At 44.3% G+C, this 19,398-nt stretch overlaps 1 protein-coding gene across 1 annotated transcript; it reads right to left on the bottom strand.

The window, feature by feature from the left end:
* Positions 1-2,096: 2,096 nt before the first annotated feature.
* DUSP12 (dual specificity phosphatase 12) lies at positions 2,097-18,622 on the bottom strand. Its single transcript, XM_081845528.1, has 6 exons — positions 18,351-18,622; positions 14,286-14,399; positions 14,082-14,200; positions 7,771-7,867; positions 4,789-4,975; positions 2,097-3,341 (listed from the first exon to the last, which is right to left on the bottom strand). The coding sequence occupies exons 1-6, from the start codon at positions 18,614-18,616 to the stop codon at positions 3,186-3,188; spliced, it is 939 nt and encodes a 312-aa protein (XP_081701654.1). The 5' UTR covers positions 18,617-18,622; the 3' UTR covers positions 2,097-3,185.
* Between the last annotated feature and the right edge of the window lie 776 nt (positions 18,623-19,398).

Genomic DNA, 19,398 nt, shown 5'->3' with positions numbered 1-19,398 from the left:
TTTCCTTTTCTGTTTCTTAATTTGTAAACGGGCTTTCATGTTACACGCAACTCTTCTTTATTATTTTTTTTGTAAATAATTTTTATTAATTTTCAATTACTAAAATCCAGTAACGGCCACATTTTTTCAGTGTCAAAATACAATTCATATTCAAATATATATCAGTTATAAAGCCAACTGTACATTTTGTGTGACTCTTCCCATGTGCTGGGTTTCAGGGTGCAAAGTTTTTATTTCTTCCTGCTTCCGAAGTCTTAATTACCATATTTTTCCCTCTATAACACGCAGATTTTTTTCTCCTAAAAAGGAAGGGGAAATGTCTGTGCGTGTTATAGAGCGAATGTGTGGTCCCTGGAGCCGAAAAATCAGGCAAAAAATCAAATCGCGGCGCTTCACGGAGAAGCGAAACCTGAAAAGAGGAAGTGGCTGCTTTCCTGCATTCTGCCTCAGGGTCTTACTGCCCCCCCCTCCTCTGTTTCGTTGCTGTGTTTGCTGAAACGGAACAAAGAGCAGGGAAAGCCCCTCCCCTCCAGGCAAGCAGAGGGGAATTCCTCTCTGTGCTGCTGGGGGAGAGGGAGAGAGAGGGGGGAAGGGAGAGAGAGAGGGGGGAGGGGGAGAGAGAGGGGGGAGGGGGAGAGAGAGGGGGAGGGAGGGAGGGAGAGAGAGAGAGGGGGGAGGGGAGGGAGAGAGAGGGGGAGGGAGGGAGGGAGGGGGAGAGAGAGAGAGAGAGAGAGAGAGAGAGAGAGAGATGGGTGGCTTGGGTGGGGGGAAACTTTTGCCTTTCTTTCCTCCCTCCCGTTAAATCCCTCTCCTGCATTCTTAGCCAGCTGCTTCTCTGCACACCCTCTCATGTCCCTTCTTTGTTTTTCCTTCGCTCCCCACTTAAAATGTGGTTACAAAGCATAGATCCACATGGATCCTCAGGATCTTTGCATTGGGTCACCCCAAATTCACCATCAGATCACATAGCATGTCCATGGCTACAGCCTGCACCAAAAAAAATCACGCACCCACTGTTGCCTGGGGCTGCAATGGTGCAAAAACGTGGTTACAAAGCATGGATCCACAGGGATTCTCAGGATCTTTGCATTGGGTCACCCCAAATTCACCATCAGATCACATAGCATGTCCATGGCTACAGCCTGCAACAAAAAAATCACGCACCCACTGTTGCCTGGGGCTGCAATGGTGCAAAAACGTGGTTACAAAGCATGGATCCACAGGAATTCTCAGGATTTTTGCATTGGGTCACCCCAAATTCACCATCAGATCACATGTCTGTGGCCACAGCATGAAGCCCAAAAATGATACATCCACTGTTTCATTCAGAATGTTTTTTCCCTTGTTTTCCTCCTCTAAAAACGATGTGCGTGTTATGGTCAGGTGCGTGTTATAGAGCGAAAAATACGGTAATCCAATTATATTCACTCCTGAGCTTAATCCCTTATCATCAGCTACAGAATTCTACACACAACTCTTCTAGTGATGGAGGGGGGGGCCCCCATTTTATCCAGGAAAAAAGCCTCAATGGGTTTAACTGTGAAACTGCGAAACTGGACCAATATATTACCTGAACTAGTATCTGCCTCACTAAACATCTTCTTGCCCCCTCCATACATTAAAAAAACAATCCCATACCCATCCACTGAATCTTTTTTTCCCCTCACTCATGTGGGGGGAAACACTCGGTGTTAACTTCTTCAAACCCAGAGTTTTACCAACCCTTCCAATTTTATGGTTGTCCAATGCCTTGGCCTAATTTCTGTCACATTTCATTCTAAAATCTATTTCACAAGAATCTCAGCTTTTGTTTTAAAATCTCAGCTGTTGCTTTTTTAAAAAAACAGTATATGCAAAATAAGGAAACATGGAAATGTGTTTGGAACCTTTTAAGTGTGTATTAACCTGAAACTTGCTCAAGGGGAATTAAGCAATACCATGTCCCATGGGAAAGGATGAAACATACATAAAAGTAGGGATTGTGCATATATTTAGACATCAACAAATACTTGTACTTTCAAGATGTGCAAGCTGGAAGTTCCCTATCAGCTGTGGTGAGCAGCCCAGTCCTTAAAAACTCCCTGATATTGAAAATATACTTCAAAAGCATATTTAGTATCTGTCATCTTGCTTTAGATCTGCAGGCAGTGCTGTTTTCTTAATTACCTTCGACAATTGAGCATCTCTGTAATGTAAGAGCCTACCAATTCCCCTCCCCTACCATTAACTCACACACCAAGTTTTCAGCAATTTTTTTTTTAATTTCGAAATGCAATTTGCATACAGCACGTAATACCTTGTTGGGAAAAGATTACAAACCCTTTCAGTAAATGACCTAGAAACCAATGCTAATCTTTGTCAGTCAAGTGATTCAGCAAATGCTGGCTACCTGTAATTTGGAGCCATTTCACAACAGATTGTTAGAAACCCTCATGATGTAGGAAATCGTAGCATATAACTTATTGCTGATAAATCAACAGTCACCAGAGATACTTGCAAAGCGGTTTTTCTGATAGTCCTTTTCCAAGTTACAATCCAGCTGAAAGTGATAATTAGACATCAGGCATCCAGTGGCTGGCACTTCCGCATCAACATGAGGAGTTCTCTTCCTATTCTGTATTCCCAAACATCCAATCATATTTTGCACCAAAACTATCAAATTTCAGAATGCTATTTTATAGCAATCTAACAGCTGCAGTGTCTCCCTAATTACTTTTCCTTAATAGTCTTCTGGACGCTAAAACCAAGCAGGTTTGTTTATGAAAGCCCTCTGGATGTAGAACATTTTGGAAAATTTCTTGACAAAACAAGTGAACAAGCTAGGGACAAACAACAAATTGCATTGCACACATCTTTGTTTTGAAGAAACCGTAGGCATGGGGACGGGGGAGGCTGATAAAAGTCAGGACCATAGCATACGGGAAGAGTAGGGAGGTGAGATTTTCATCAGAACCGTGATGCAGAGAGAATGGTTAATGCCCTCATTACCACATGCCACAGTCCTAATCTTGCCCCCAGCTCTGGCTTACTCCTAGGGCCTGCTCCTCTCTCTTTTTTCCTGGAAACACTCAACGTGTAGTTCAACTGGTTCTGCCGTATGTATCACTTGCTGTAAACCTATAGGAAACACAATCCTTTAAACAGGAATGAGGCCACTGACTGGACTGCGGAAGTACAAACCAAGTTCACCTTTTTACAGTACCCATGGGCAGCAGTCCTTTGACTTCATCCACGCGACTCTTGTGAATTTGGAAGGCAGGGGTCACCCAATGGCCGCACGAACATTGCTCACCTTGCCAATGGAAGGAGCCCAGCTTTGATGTACATTTTGGGCACAGAAGCTGCAAGAGAACAAGACAAACAACTCGCTTAATGCTCCATCTCCTCTCCGATTACAGTAAAAGATAAACTTCAAAACTAACTATCGCTATGGATCTCCAACTCTATAAAGATTTGACTGGTTCGTTCAAATCAACATAAAATCTGGCCTCCTCTGGCCACATTACTCAGCATCTGAAGTTCTGTTACGCAAACTCCCTCTTCTTGCAAACAATGCACACTCACATATGCAGACAAATATCCATGGGTCCTATAAAAGGCCCCAAGCCCACCATTTTCTCAACTGTATTTCACTTTTCAATACAGTGGAACCTTGGTTGTCAAATGAAATCCGTCCCGGAAGACCGTTTGACTACAAAAAGGTTCGACAACTGAGGCCAAATTGCCGGTTGGCAAAATAGAGAAATGCGCCTCAGAAGCCCTTTGACTTCCGAGGCATGTTCAAAAACGGAAGCATTCACTTCCGGGCTGTCGGCGTTCGAAAGCCGAAATGTTCAGCTTCTGAAATGTTCAACGACTGAGGTTCCACGGTACAGTGGTGCCCCGCAAGATGAATGCCTCGCAAGACGGAAAACCCGCAAGACGAAAGGGTTTTCCGTTTGCGAGTTGCTTCGCAAGACGAATTTCCCTATGGGCTTGCTTCGCAAGAAGAAAGCCCATAGGGAAATCTCCGGGGACCTCTTTTAAATGCTGGCGGTGGGGAGCAAAGCCTTCCCCCCCCCCCTCCGGCCTTCAGAAGAGGTCCAGGAAGGCCGGCGGGGGCCGAAAGGCTTTGCTCCCCACCGCCAGCATTTTAAAAGCGGTCCGGGATAGCAGGGAAGCGCTTCCCGCTATCCCGGACGGCTTTTGAAGGCAGGCGGGGGGGGGAGCAAAGACTTTTGCCCCCCGCCAGCCTTCAGAAGAGGTCCTGGAACTCTTCTGAAGGCTGGCAGGGGGCGAAAGTCTTTGCTCCCCCGCCTGCCTTCCCGGGGGCTTTAAAATCGCCCCGGGACAGCGGAGAAGTCCGCTGTCTGGGGCAATCTTAAAATGCTGGCGGGCGGCAGCGAAGCCTTCGCTGCCGCCCGCCAGCATTTTAAAAAACCCCGGGACAGTGGAGAAGTCCTCTGCTGTCCAGGGGTTTTTTAAAATGCTGGGGGTGGGAAGAAAAGCCCTTGTCCCCCCCCCAGCCTTCAGAAGAGGTCGGGGGACAGACTGTCCCCGGACCTGGTCTGAAGGCGGTTTCCATAGGAACGCATTGATTGATTTTCAATGCATTCCTATGGGAAACCGTGCTTCGCAAGACGAAAAACTCGCAAGATGAAAAAACTTGGGGAACGAATTAATTTCGTCTTGCGAGGCACCACTGTATTTCCTCAGGCTCCCCTTCAGCTCACTGCTTGCTTTGCTGCGTTTTCTTAGCTAACTAGCTGAAGATTTCCAAAGATTCAAACTGTGATTGTTTCCCCTCACCTGTCCATCCATCACTCCTAAGAGTGCAGGTTCCATCCACTGCACAGGCTCAATGAAGTAAGAAGTACACCTGGACTGGTCATCACAGGGAAAAGAGGCAGGTCTCGAAAGCCTCTTATGAGCAAAAGCGGCAGGTCCCTTGCCTTCATCATGAGACAAGATGCTTGAACTTCGAAAGAGCAGGCGCCTGTCGTCCAGAAACAAAGGTAACAGAATGACTTGGAAAGGCATCTGAAAGCAATGTCATCTTTGTTCATTAAAGCATTTGAAATGAAAGAAACATATGATGAAAAGCAACAATATACTGTATCTAAACTATCTTTCACATCAATAAGATATGAGGAAGTAACTGTGAGTAAATAGTATGGAGTCAACAGAAAAATTCATTGTGGAAGTTCCTAATCATAAAGCAAACACATTCTTTTGCACGTTAACAGGTTTTCATATTGCCACTTTCATAATTTCTTTAATTCATGCATTAATTTAGGAAGAAATCCTTCTTCCATTCTTCTAAAGATGTTATTTTAGTTACGTAGGCAGCTCTCCTGATCTGACTGCTGAAGCCCACTTATAATTCCCATGTATCTCTAAGATGGTCAAAGGATAAGTAAGGCATTTGCAAGCAACCTGCAATAAATTAACCCAGGCAGTCACTTCTGGCCAAGACTACTGGGTAGGCCCACAACAATCGTTTAGAATTGGATCTTCATTTTTCTTGCATTTTTAAACTTATGAACACTTTGCACAGCAACACCAGAAGGCAACCACATCCTATACCACAACCCTATTACATATTCAGGCAGCAACCATTTTGCGCGGGGGTTCCATTCCTGGCCCCTACACACATCGGCTGAGCGCCCTGCCCTGTTCTGCCTTCTTCCAGATCCAAAGGGACCTGCACATCAGCGATCACACATCAGTTGGATACACCTGAAATAGTCGTCACCTATACAGGTGTGGGAATGTTGCTAGGGCAGTCCCAATAGGTTCTCTGAATTATCAGGACTACAGGGAGGAGAAAGAGGATTCCAGCGAAAGGTGTGGCCTCCGGACTTGGAGACACCAGGGCAAGCTGGGGAGGGGGAAGGAGATGTTGGTGTAGGAAGTACTCACAGGGGGGCAGAGGAGGGCGAGGGGATGGGGGTCAGTGGACAGGAACCAGAGCAATAGGACCCAGAGCCAGAGGGCCCCGTCTCCATGTACACGGCAGGCTCTGAGGTGTAGGGAGCAGAAGGCAGGGCGCTCCAGAAGGCTAAGGCAGGCAAGGGCCCACAGCCCAGCTCCCTAGCTGGCCAGGTGGGGCTCGCTAGTTCTGGGAAGAAGTGTGCTGGAGTAGGCTGGGAGCAGGTGAGGGTCACATGACTCATCAAGCCCAGATGCTGCAATCAGCAGGTATAGTATAACAGGGCAGCAAAGCTGAGGTGCTGTGTCTGTTGAACTCCCCATGTTGAGGGACCTTGACTTGGGTGCTCTTGGACCTCCACAGGACTGTACTTTTGGGTTGATGCTGGACTATATTCTAACTGCAGAACTTCAGGCTTGGCTACTTGGATTGACCCTGAACCTCCTTTCCTGACCTTTGGACTTTGGATTTCGGACTCTGGGTGTGGCTTGTGCTGATTGACCCTTGGATTTTGAACTTGGACTTGGCACACTGACTTACTGCCAGGTAGGCCAGGGGATCAGGACAATAGGCCAAGAGGACATATTAGCCGGCCAGCAAGCAAACTTGTAATCAGGTCAGACACAAAGAACACTAAAGTTGGCATGTGCAATCAAATTGCGTTCAGATCAGCTCCAGATCTTTGTTCAATGGGTCACTTAAGTAATACACATCCAACACCCAATTCTCATGTAGCTGCTATCAGTTTGCCTGCAAGATAACAAGGGCTGCTACAAGGGGAAAAAATGAAGGATTGGGTCTCTCCTGCCACCATCTGCAGAATTCTCCCCAAATCAAGCAATTGGCAGGCATGCCACTGCCTCTCAGCAGTAAGCAGGGAGCACTGCCAAAGGACATGAGCTGCTAAGAGCCGCAGGTTATCTCAGTTGACACTTCCACTCTCACCTCCAGCAAGGCAGATCTCATGGCTGTGCAGTCTAATGAGACACCAAATCACCATGGCTCCTTCAGAAAGCTCGCTCTGCTGCCGCATTAAGTTCCAAAACGTTTATAGCACTGTTTCCTTCTATTCTATATTATATATTGCCCATGAGGGTTAATTAAAACCAAATTGTTTTCTTAGCCCTGGGCATCTTTCCCTTTCCTTACACATTCTGACCAACATCTCCATTTTTCAAGTATTATTTATATATAATCTATTCGCTGCTGTATATCTGGGACACTGAGCCAGTTGTCATAAAAGCAGACAAAGGGGTAAATCTGTATTGGGACAGTGTCACTTCAAACTGCACGTAGCAAGTGAATGATGGATGCTTTCTTCATGGGGGGGGCAGAACCCACAATGCATAGAAACCTAGCTTATTGCAGAGATGATTAGGTGGGGACCTTTCTGCCTGATTCTAGTTTTTTATCTGCACCCATTTTTATTTTTATTTTGGTACAGCAGAATAGTAAATCACCTTCCCATCTTCTTCAATTTGACATCCACTCACAAAAACAAGTTTACCACATCTTGCGCAATTTGCAAGAACATGGTCAGTTTTACCTGTCAAAATAAGGTGCCCTACAAGTCAGAAGAGATATATTTTTCCACACAATAAATTACTCAAAACTTCCAGAGAAATATGGTTTTACTAAAAGCTTGCCAAAACACAACCTTGGCGAGGACCCTTGCATCACGTTTATCAGGCAAATACTACATTTATTTGTGTGAACCAAGTAAATCAAGATGGGACACCTTTTCAGCTCTCCAGACCAGATCCATGGGGACAGAAGTGTTACTATTTGAAAATAACTGCTGTAAGTCACAGGACGGAGCAGGATATAAATCTAATAAATATATTTGTGGAGCCCCATACCTGCACTTTCTACACCTGTACAGAACCTCAGTGTTTGGAGTTTGCTGTACAGTGTTTGGATCAACTGCAAAGACATCTTGCGGCAGATTTCGTAGTTCTGAAAAGAAGAAGCAATGGTGCATTTATAAACTTGCAGATAGTCATCGTTAAACATTAAAAGCTTATATTGGTTTACTGCATTTATATATTATCCTTAAGCAAAATGTTCAGGGGACTTTACAATAAAATCTGCTTTTTAAAAAAGAAAGCTTTTGTCCCAATAAATACCATAAAGGAACTATTGTGGTTGTAACTGCCTACAGAGGACTCCTTCCTTCGTTAAAAAAGCCTATACTCAGATGTGCATTTATTCTCACTTTACGAGATCATTGCAAAAACCAATTTCACATAAACATGCTATCAGCTATGTTGATCTATTAAAAAAATAAAAAAAACAAAAGCAGCAGTACCTGCTTCACTTATTTACCGTATTTTTTGCTCTATAAGACGCACCAGACCACAAGACACACCTAGTTTTTGGAGGAGGAAAACAAGAAGAAAAAAATTCTGAATCTCAGAAGCCAGAACAGCAAGAGGGATCGCTGCGCAGTGAAAGCAGCAATCCCTCTTGCTGTTCTGGCTTCTGGGATAGCTGCGTAGCCTGCATTTGCTCCATAAGACGCACACACATTTCCCCTTACTTTTTAGGAGGGAAAAAGTGAGTCTTATAGAGCAAAAAATACGGTAATTCATTTATAGCCCACTTTTCCTTCAAGAAGCTCAAGGTGCCATGATACCTTTATTATATTCACGTCAAAGTCTCAAAGCAGTACGCTAACTTTTGCATTTCATGGAACTCTTGAGCAGGCTGGATGTTAAACAAAAGGGGTAGGAGAAATAGGCTGATGATAAAGGGCATAGTGGAAGCCTATTTGCAATACAGTGGTACCTCAGGTTAAGAACTTATGTATCTTAAGTAGATTATCCAGGAAGCTCTTTGCAAATGAATTAAGTTAGTGCTTGGTGCAAATGATCTGTTTGTCCCACAGCATACTAGGGGGGGAAGCAGCAACCATCACTCTTTTTGAAACTATAAAAGCCGGCACTTATGTAGTTCTGTCTCTCTCTGGCAGTAATCTAAGGAAGTCCTACACCCGCTTACTCCTGGATCCTGCATCCCTGCCGTCAAAACCATCAATAGCCTTGCCCCTTACATCTCCACTCTTCTATCCAGACACGTTCAGACCCATGACTACTTCTTCACTTCACCACCAGTCACCCAAAGGTCTCGTTTTAGTTTGTTTATTGAATCCCTCCCTTCCTCCCAAAGGAGCCGGGGGGGGGAGTCTTCTGCTCCTTTAGATCACTCCTTCTCCATTGCTGCCCAATGCCTAGAGCAGGCATAGGCAAACTCGGCCATCCAGATGTTTTGGGACTACAACTCCCATTATCCCTGACCACTGGTCCTGTTAGCTAGGGATGATGGGAGTTGTAGTCCCAAAACATCTGGAGGGCTGAGTTTGCCTATGCCTGGCCTGGAGCTGCCTCTCAAAATGCCTGTGATACTCCCACTCTCTTGCTTTCTTCAAACCCACCCTAAAAAGCCACATTTTCTGTGAAACGTTTGGCACAACCACCTGGGCCCAAAAGCACATGTTGCAGATGTTGCACGTTCTTCCCCCTATTACTGCACCTCAGTTTCCATCCTTTTCCTCTGCTTCCTACATGTGTCCCTGATCACAGCTTACATCTGAACACACTGGTTTCTATGGAGAGAGATGAAAGCGGAAAGTACAGTGGTGCCTCGCGAGACAAAATTAATCTGTTCCGTGAGGCTCTTCGTATAGCGGTTTTTTCGTCTTGCGAAGCAAGCCCATTGGCAGCTTAGCGGATTAGCGCTACTAGTGGTTTAGCGGCTTTTAGCGGATCAGCTGATAAGCGGCTTATCATCGGATCAGCTGATAAGCAGCTTAGCGGCTTAGGAAAAGGGGGGAAAAGGGAAAAAACCCCGCAGGAACTCGCAAGACATTTTCGTCTTGCGAAGCAAGCCCATAGGGAAATTCGTCTTGCGAAGCGCCTCCAAAACGGAAAACCCTTTCGTCTAGCGGGTTTTCCGTCTTGCGAGGCGTTCGTCTTGCGGGGCACCACTGTATTACTATTGCATTTTAGGAGAAGAGAAGGGGCACTAGGGATCTTGCAGGCTGCAGTGGGGGCCTAGGAGGGGGGGGGAATGAAAGCTTGAAATGCGAATGGCGCAAGTTTGGGCCACCCGAGGGTAGAAAGAAGAGCAAGTTCAGGAAAACTGAAGTGAAAGACAGAAATGCAAGAGTTGAAGTGCCAATTACCCGTTCCAAAGGAAGAGTGTCTATCCCAAGATTCAGTGTTATTCAAGAGTCTGGGGTTTTTGGAGCAGCCAAGTACAAATTTTTGGGTGGCCAAACAACCTGACTCTCAGATAACAGGATACCACTTTTTATCGGGGGGCAACCAGGGGAAAAGGCTGCAATGCAGGCATGGATTCCAAAGACCCTCCAAGACCCACATGGTGCAATACCCAAGCAAGCAACCTAGGTTTTCCTCGAACCCCCTGCCTCAAATGGGGGAAAGCAGAAAGTGTGCCTTAAAAGGGAGAATAAGCCTGTGTGCTCCCTTTAACTTCCAGACTAGATCTGAGAAAAATAACGAACACAGACAGACAAAAAGAAAGGAGTCAAGCAGAGGAGACAGGAAGGGGGGGAGCTACCAGCTAGGGCAAGAACAATCCATCCTGGAGGATCCCACAGGGACTGAGCAAATGGACTGGGTGAACAATTCGATCCTTTGGGGGAAGAATTTAAAGGTTCTGCTCCTTGGGCAGAAAGAAAGACAGCAAGGTTGCAAATCTGGCTAGAAGAGGAAGAGCTTCCCCGTAACAAAAGGTACCATCGCTTTTGATTGACAGTAGGATACTTTTAAGTTTCTTGCCATGGAGCAGTAATGAGATGACTTACAGCAGGCATGGCCAAACTTGGCCCTCAAGCTGTTTTGGGACTACAACTCCCATCATCCCAAGCTAACAGGACCAGTGGTCAGGGATGATGGGAATTGTAGTCCCAAAACAGCTGGAGGGCCAAGTTTGGCCATGCCTGACTTACAGGCAAAGCTGAGTTCCATGTGGAAAACAGAAGAGGGAGCCTAAGCTCAGATTAACCTTGAGCGCGAGTGCCTAAGTCCATGTACAAAACTGGGGTGGCAGATCCTAACTTTAAGAAATGCTTGTTGGAAAGACCAAACTAAGGTGTGTTCTTATGCTGGCCGTGCGCAAAAAGGAATCAGATACAAAGCAAGACGTTTGCGGCTACGTCTTTGTTGCTCGTTGTAATGAGAACATGTCTAAATCCAATTAGGGATGGTTGGTGGTTCATGCCATGCTGTGCCTCCTTTTCTGTGCCTGAGAAAGTGCCATGCTTTGTACTGCCACTCCTCATGTGAAGCGCCAGGAGCCAAGAGGCATGCTAATGATGAAAAAAAGACTGAGCACATAGTAATATATTCCTAGGCTGTAAGCAAGCCACTTGGGGCAGATACCTCCTTGTAAAGTGTCATATTTATACATTATACTATATAAAAATAGCTAATAAATATTATTATTAATTACAGCTCACAAGCCTCTGCCAAGCAGAAGGGGAAATGTTGCAATCTTTTTATTAGCAAATACCTAGGTTAATTGGTGAAGAACTTCCAGAAGTGCCATCTGAAGACTGTCACACCTTGCAAATGGGGCTTCCACCCAGCTTCCTACCTGGAACAGTATTTCCCCTCACACAAACCTTTAACTTTGTTTGATGTTATCAGCCTTGTTAGCATCCAGCTTTAGGAAGAGTTTTGTGGAACTCGAAAGCTAGCTCACGACTTTTGACTTTTCATTGGTTTTAACAGATTATACTATTCCTCCAGTTGAAACACTGTGTTTTAGAATAATAGAATCATAGAATCATAGAGTTGGAAGAGACCACAAGGGCCATCGAGTAAAATACGCTTACAGGATCCTCACTTCCTTCACTGAGCAGAGGCACTAGAAAGTGGAGGATCCATATTTCTGCAATTCCAACCAGCTTTATGTCTTAAATAACATGGACTGCTTGATCTTTAGCCTTTAAATTGTGAAAAATGCTTCACAAACGCTCTGTGCATGTGCCTAAGTTCTTTTGTAGCACAAAGCACTGTCCTGACAGCAAGATAGGAGACCAAGAAAGATTCCTTTATACACAAACACACAGAGAGAGAGAGAGGAAGAGAAGAAGAAGAAGAAGAAGAAGAAGAAGAAGAAGAAGAAGAAACAACTTTATTATTCTTAATGCAAGCAAAGCCCATTCTTTGGGTCTTCATATTTGATTTAATCCAACCTGAAAACAATAACAAAATTCTAAACCGAGGATGCCATTGAGACTTGCCTCAACTGTTCCCTTATGCAGCTTGATAATGTGAAAAGAAAAGAAAGAATTACACATATCAGCCTCATTCATAGGAACATAAAAATGTGAATGTGCTTCCACATAATTTAGACTGTTGAGATTTGGTACACACACAAGGTCTGATTACAAAATAAAAAACTGAAAAGGAGGCATTTGTACAACTTGCCTTGAAAAGGGAGAGGGAATACATGAGACTGTAGCCCAAAACTGTCACACCAAAACTTAAGACCTTTACACACAAACACCTTAAGACAGACTAGTAATCAGTAAAGTCTGAAATTAGAATGTTTTTACAAAAACTCCATTCACTTTACCTAATTTCTAAATGACTGAGTAATAGAAAGGTTGGGGAGGGGAGCCAGAACAGGGCTGTTACAGAGAAAGGAAGCTGGCATGTGCCAAAAGAAAACTAGGAGTGAATTCTTCTGGAGGAAAGATTGCTGAAAACTGATTTCTGCTCTTGCACCAATGAGATCAAGTTTAGGTGTGCTCGATTATTCATAGCATAGCAAGGTTGGAGGCTTTTCACAGCCTACCTACTGGCAGATCCTGCTTCTGCAAGTTTCCTCAGAAGAAGATATCAAACCGCTGGGCTCCTCCCAACAACTGCCATTTGCAGCTGAGTGCAGGTCTAGCTTGCCTCTCTCACTCCATGTCCCACATCAGACAAGAGGAAAAAGATTTGTTGCACCAACTCCCTCAGAACCAACTGCGGGAGTGAAGATCCCAGAATAGAGATGATACTAGATGGGAATGTTGAAATGCCTAGATTTGACTTTGGGAAGGGGTTGTCCGTGTTCCTTAGTTAAGTATATGCTGTACAGTCATACCTCGGGTTACAGCCGCTTCAGGTTGTGTTTTTTCAGGTTATGGACCGCCGAAACCCAGAAGTATCGGAACGGGTTACTTCCGGGTTTCGGCGGTCTCGCATGTGCATAAGCGCTAAATCGCGCTTTGAGCGTAAGCACCGAATCACAACCTGCGCGTGCGCAGACACGGGTTGCGAACGCTGCAGGTTGCGGACGTGCATCTTGCACGGATCACGTTCGCAACCCGAGAGTCCACTGAACTATAGAGGTGGGGAAAGTGTTTCATTTAGAGACATGCAGGGACAGCACAGCAATTTTATTTGGAGGACAGATTGCACTCATACACTGCAATGAGAAAAACACTCTGCATGTGTTCAGGGATACTTTAAATATATTCCCACCGGCTACTAGAAATACTTCCATGCTACCAAACTCAAACTTAAGATTGTGGACTCCTGCATCCATGGGGCAGAAAGCTGAACTGTGGGAATTATTTCCCCTTCACTGGGAATGTGGCTCCAAATTACACTCCCCTGTCAAGCAACAGCTCCAGCTGCTGAAGATTCTGAAAAATTCAACACTAGCAGGTAGAAAAAGCTAAAGAAATATGGAAAGCTAAGAATAGAGTGAAGAAGTTGCTGTCTGACTTTCTCACTGTGCTGTTTGTCTTCGTTTAATTCTTCTCAGAAGCGAATTTTAACTAGAGGTTGGGAAATGAGCAGGGAAAATGAGAGGTGGAGCTGGTCTTACATGGCAAGTATTCAATGTACCAAGGCTCACAGCCAGGGGTGGGGGCAATTTCCAACAGCAGTCAGTAACATGTATCCATACTTTAAGAATTCAAGCTTACTAGTCTATCTATAATACAACTCATGTTTGAAAAAGAGTGCTATTTATTACAGAGTTTTGTTATTACCCATTCCAGGTAGAAGAACATTGGGGGGGGGCGCAATTCAAGTAGAGTTCAATAACGTAAGTTCAGTTCCAATGTGAATACAGTAGCTGAATTTGTATGTACCCATTTCTAGCCCAATGTTAAGAGATTAGAAAAGCACTTCTATTTCCTTACCAGGATATTTCTCTGTAACCTTTTGCAAACGATACTGTTTGTAAATAGTACTGGTCACATCGACTTCACAGCCCATTTTTTCATAGAGTTTCAGTTGCCACTCGAAGCCTTCATTCATTCTGGAATAAGGGGGGGGGGAAGCCTTCTGATTACATTCCAATCTTCACAAGGAAGGAAAACAAATTTTATCAAATAAAAACGCACTTGGCATCTGGTTTGATGGCCTGGACAAAGGCGTAGGCCTCTTCAAAAGGGAGTTTATTGGCTTTCATTAAATAGGCAGTCACAACGGCAACACTCCGGCTGACTCCAGCTTGACTGAAAACAAAACAAAACAAGTAGACACCCAATAAAATATGGTCACACGCAACAAAAAATGGAACACCCCCTCTCCCCCCAAAAAAATAACCAGATCCTTCATTTCCTTCAAACTGCATTTTCCCCTAGAGAACATCTTTCTTACAATTCACTTGTACTCAGGGAATAGAGCACTGCACACACATTTCTCATGACAACTTTGGAAGATATACTTGTGTATCAACAGCTTTTCCCTTAGAAATACTATACTCCAGAGTCAGAGGCTCAAGCCTCCCCAGATACTCTTTGTGTATTTTGATGCACAATGTATTTTGTACTCTAGTTTCACAATATCCCTCATTACCTGCTGCCACCCCACCCACCTGAAAGACATGACCTCCCTGAAAATTATCCTGCTCCTGTCCTAACAAACAAACAGAGAGCAAGAGTGTGGTTGAAATTCTGTATGAAAAATATATTATTATTATTATTATTATTATTATTATTATTATTATTATTATTATTTACTCCACCCATCTGGCTGGGCTTCCCCAGCCACTCTGGGCGGCTTCCAACAAAATATTAAAATACAGTAATATATCAAACATTAAAAACTTTGCTAAACAGGGCTGCCTTCAGATGTCTTCTAAAAGCCTGGTCGTTTTTTTTTCTCTTTGACATCTGGTGGGAGGGTGTTCTACAGGGCGGGTGCCACTACCAAAAAGACAATCTGCATGGTTCCCTGTAATTTGGCTTCTTGCAGTGAGGGAAGTGACAGAAGGCCCTTGGAGCTGGACCTCAGTGTCTGGGCAAAACGATAAGGGTGGAGACGCTCCTTCAGATATACTGGACCGAGGAACAATGATTCCCCCCCCCCCAGCACTTCCTACACAAAATTAAGAGCGTAAGGGTCCCGCTGCATTTGACCAACACCCATAGAGCCAAACATTTCTAACAGTGGCCATCTCCTGTCATTTGTCACCAGCCTCTGGTATAATCAGTACACAAAACCAGAAAGAATGAAAGAAAGAAAGAAAAGACTTGATGGAGAAAGTGGGGAACACATTCTACATCTTAGGGTAGGGCTATGGTGTTTTGACGCCTGCTTCTTGGGAGAAAAGCAATGATAAACCTAGACAGCATCTTAAAAAGTAGAGACATCACCTTGCCAACAAAGGTCCGTATAGTTAAAGCTATGGTTTACTCAGTAGTGATGTATGGAAGTGAGAGCTGGACCATAAAGAAGGCTGATCGCCGAAGAATTGATGCTTTTGAATTATGGTGATGGAGGAGACTCTGGAGAGTCCCATGGACTGCAAGAAGATCCAACCGATCCATTCTGAAGGAAATCAGCCCTGAGTGCTCACTGGAAGGACAGATCCTGAAGCTGGGGCTCCAGTACTTTGGCCACCTCATGAGAAGAGAAGACTCCCTGGAAAAGACCCTGATGTTGGGAAAGATGGAGGGCACAAGGAGAAGGAGACGACAGAGGACGAGATGGTGGGACAGTGTTCTCGAAGCTACCAGCATGAGTTCGACCAAACTGCGGGACGCAGTGGAAGACAGGAGTGCCTGGCGTGTTCTGGTCCAGGGGGTCATGAAGAATCAGACACGACTAAACGACTAAACAACAACAATGATGTTTTGTTGATTGTTGGCTAGATTGATTAAAAGCAGGGTGCCACTTTTTTAAAAAAGAAGTGTACAAGAGCAGACAAAAATGGCAGGTGGTAGTGGCCATCTTCGAACAGGCATCCTGCCCGCCCCCCACACCCCGTCTCTCACACAGAAGAGCAAATCGACTGTCCCTGATGAAGCCTGCTGTGGCTTTTGCAAGCTTCATCAAAAAGAACACAGAAAGCAAATTGTATACACAGGTAATCAACGAAGCAACAAAAATTTATTTGTCTGCTCTCCCTTCTGTGCAGGCTAAGAGTTGGACATGCTGAGATTTGGGAGCACATCGGGGCACAAGGTAAATTAGACAGTGAAAGTTCAGCCAAAAGTTAATGCTAGGGAGGGATTTGCGGGGGGAGAAAGAGAGAAAAGAGAAAACACATTGCAGCCGTGTCTCATTGCTTGTATAGGCGATTTCCGGATTCTCCTGGAGGAGGTTTTTTTCTTTTTTTCTTTTTAATGCCCTGAGAGACAGAAGAAACTGAAGATTCAATGTTATCTGTGTTTTGAGCACCAGCATGTCTAGGTCACACGTAATAAGACCCGAGTTAGAAAAAAGGCCAGAGAAACCCCGTCTTTTCCGGTACTTTGGCTTCTGGCTGGACATGGAGGTATCCGATCGCGGGCTGTGCTAAAAATAAAAACTAAAAACTAAAAAAGCACCCCTTGATTTCTCTCAATATCTGTGGGACAGTTGTCATTACCACCCTGATTTATAGATACATACATATATATATATTTGGCCAATATCCAACCTGTTTGTGTGGCAGCGCCCTCGATGTCAAGTGAGGACGGCCACATAATTTTTATGTCTTTTTTTTTTGAGTTGGAACGTGAGACTCAGAAAAAGTAAAAAGCATTTCTCAGCATCAGGGAGAGAAGAAGTAAAAAGTATTTCTTGGCTGAACAGGAAAAATGGGCAGTTGCCTTTCACAACAAAATGTGGCAGAATGATGTCAAAAATGTCTCTGGGTTTACACACACACACACACACAATTAGGGGCAGAAACTGGGCCCTAGCGCTGCTTGTTATAATAATTGCTACTGTATATTACATCATTTTCTTATATAATAATTATTATGTGCTGTTTGAAATAAATAAGTAAATAAATAAATAGGATTATTATCGTTCCACTGCCAGTCCGCAATGCTCTAATAATTCTTATTGTACCACTGCCAGTCTGCAATGCTCTAATAATAATAATAATTCTTACTGTTCCACTGCCAGTTTGCGGTGCTCTAATAATAATAGTTGTTGTTGTTCTCCTGCTAGTCTGCAGCACTCTAATAATTATAATAATATAATAATAATAATTCTTATTGTTCCACTGCCAGTCTGCAGCGCTCTAATAATAATAATAATAATAATAATAATAATAATTGTTGTTGTTCTCCTGCCAGTCTGCGCTCTAATAATAATAATTCTTATTGTTCCACTGCCAGTCTGCAGCGCTTTAATAACAATAATAATAATTGTTCCCCTGCCTGTCTGCGGCACTGCAATAATAACAATAACAATTATTATTATTATTGTTCCCCTGCCGGTCTGCAGAGCTCTAATAATAACAATAATATTAATAATAATAATTCTTATTGTTCCCCTGCCCGTCTGCAGCGCTCTAATAATAATAATAATAATAATAATTCTTATTGTTCCCTTGCCCGTCTGCAGCGCTCTAATCATATTATTAATAATAATAATAATTCTTATTGTTCCCCTGCCCGTTTGCAGCACTCTAATAATAACAATAACAATTATGATTATGATTATTATTGTTCCCCTGCCGGTCTGCAGAGCTCTAGTAATAATAATAATATTAATAATAATAATTCTCATTGTTCCCCTGCCGGTCTGCAGCGCTCTAATAATAATAATAATAATAATTCTTATTATTCCCCTGCCGGTCTGCAGCGCTCTAATAATAATAATAATAATAACAATAACAATAATAATTCTTATTGTCCCCCTGCCCGTCTGCAGCGTTCTAATAATAATATTAATAATAATAAATTCTTATTGTGCCCCTGCCCGTCTGCAGTGCTCTAATAATAATAATAATAATAATAATAATAATAATAATTTCTTATTGTTCCCCTGCCCGTTTGCGGCGCTCTAACAATAACAATAACAATTATGATTATGATTGTTCCCCTGCCCGTCTGCAGAGCTCTATTAATAATAATAATAATAATAATAATAATAATAATAATTCTTATTGTTCCCCTGCCTGTCTGCAGCGCTCTAATAATAATGATAATAATAATAATAACGATTCTCCCCTGCCCCCCCCTCACCATCTGACCAGGGCGCGCGCCCCCCTTTCCCGCGCGCGCCCGAGGAAGTCCGCGCATGCGTCGAGGTGGCTGAGGAGGTCGCTGTGCGGCTGGTCCAGGGCGGGCACGTGCAGCACCGCCTCCGCCCCGGACACCGCCCCGGCCTCGGGCGGCTCCGAGTCCACCACCAGCAGCGCCCAGGCCGGCCCCGCGCCATCCGGGAGGCCGAGGCCGAGGCCGCCGCCGCCTGCGCCGCCCAGATACAGGCCGGGGAGCACCGGCACCATGACCAGGCCGCGCCGCCTCAGCGGAGCCCCGCCTTCCCGCCCCGCCTCCGCCAATCAGGCGCCCGGTCTCCCGCAACCCTAAACTTACGAAAGGGCAGAGACGCGCGCTTCCCGCCCTTTTGTGGCTGGGTGGAATAGTACATAGAGCTGAGAGGAAGCAGCGCTTGCGGGTTCCGTTTCATTCCCGCCCTTTTCTTCTGTTTTAAACTCAACAAAACAAAACACCGTTCCATAGATTTATGGTAAAACTGCAGAGCTCGATTATATTATTATGCACACAGATTTAATAAATAAATAGCAGCAGATGACACAACCTGGATGGCAGAAAGTGAGGAGGAATTAAAGAACCTTTAGAAATAGAAAATAGAAGTATTTTGAGGATGGCTATGCAAGCAAAATTGGGAAAGGAGTACGGCAAGGCTGTATATTGTCTCCCTGCTTATTTAACTGATATGCAGAATTCATCATGCGAAAGGCTGGGCTGGATGAATCCCTAGCCGGAATTAAGATCGCCAGAAGAAATATCAACCACCTCAGATATGCAGATGACACAACCTTGATGGCAGAAAGTGAGGAGGAATTAAAGAACCTTTTAATGAGGGTGAAAGAGGAGAGCGCAAAATATTGTCTGAAGCTCAACATCAAAAAACGAAGATCATGGCCACTGGTCCCATCACCTCCTGGCAAATAGAAGGGGAAGAAATGGAGGCAGTGAGAGATTTTACTTTCTTGGGCTCCATGATCACTGCAGATGGTGACAGCAGTCACGAAATTAAAAGACG

The sequence above is a fragment of the Podarcis erhardii genome, assembly GCF_964252035.2.
Source record: "Podarcis erhardii genome assembly, chromosome: 17".
NCBI lineage: Eukaryota > Metazoa > Chordata > Lepidosauria > Squamata > Lacertidae > Podarcis > Podarcis erhardii.
Note: the sequence above shows the minus strand (reverse complement) of the source record. Positions and strands in the feature narration are given on the sequence as shown.

What these genes read in the sequence shown, in the direction of transcription:
- DUSP12 (XM_081845528.1), bottom strand. Translation starts at nt 18,616, where the DNA reads ATGGTGCCGGTGCTCCCCGGCCTGTATCTGGGCGGCGCAGGCGGCGGC. An exon ending in GCCATCAAACCAGATGCCAA is followed by an intron (nt 14,201 to 14,285) that starts GTGCGTTTTTAT and finishes CCCTTATTCCAG; the next exon opens with AATGAATGAAGGCTTCGAGT. An exon ending in TACAGGTGTAGAAAGTGCAG is followed by an intron (nt 4,976 to 7,770) that starts GTATGGGGCTCC and finishes TCTGGACGACAG; the next exon opens with GCGCCTGCTCTTTCGAAGTT.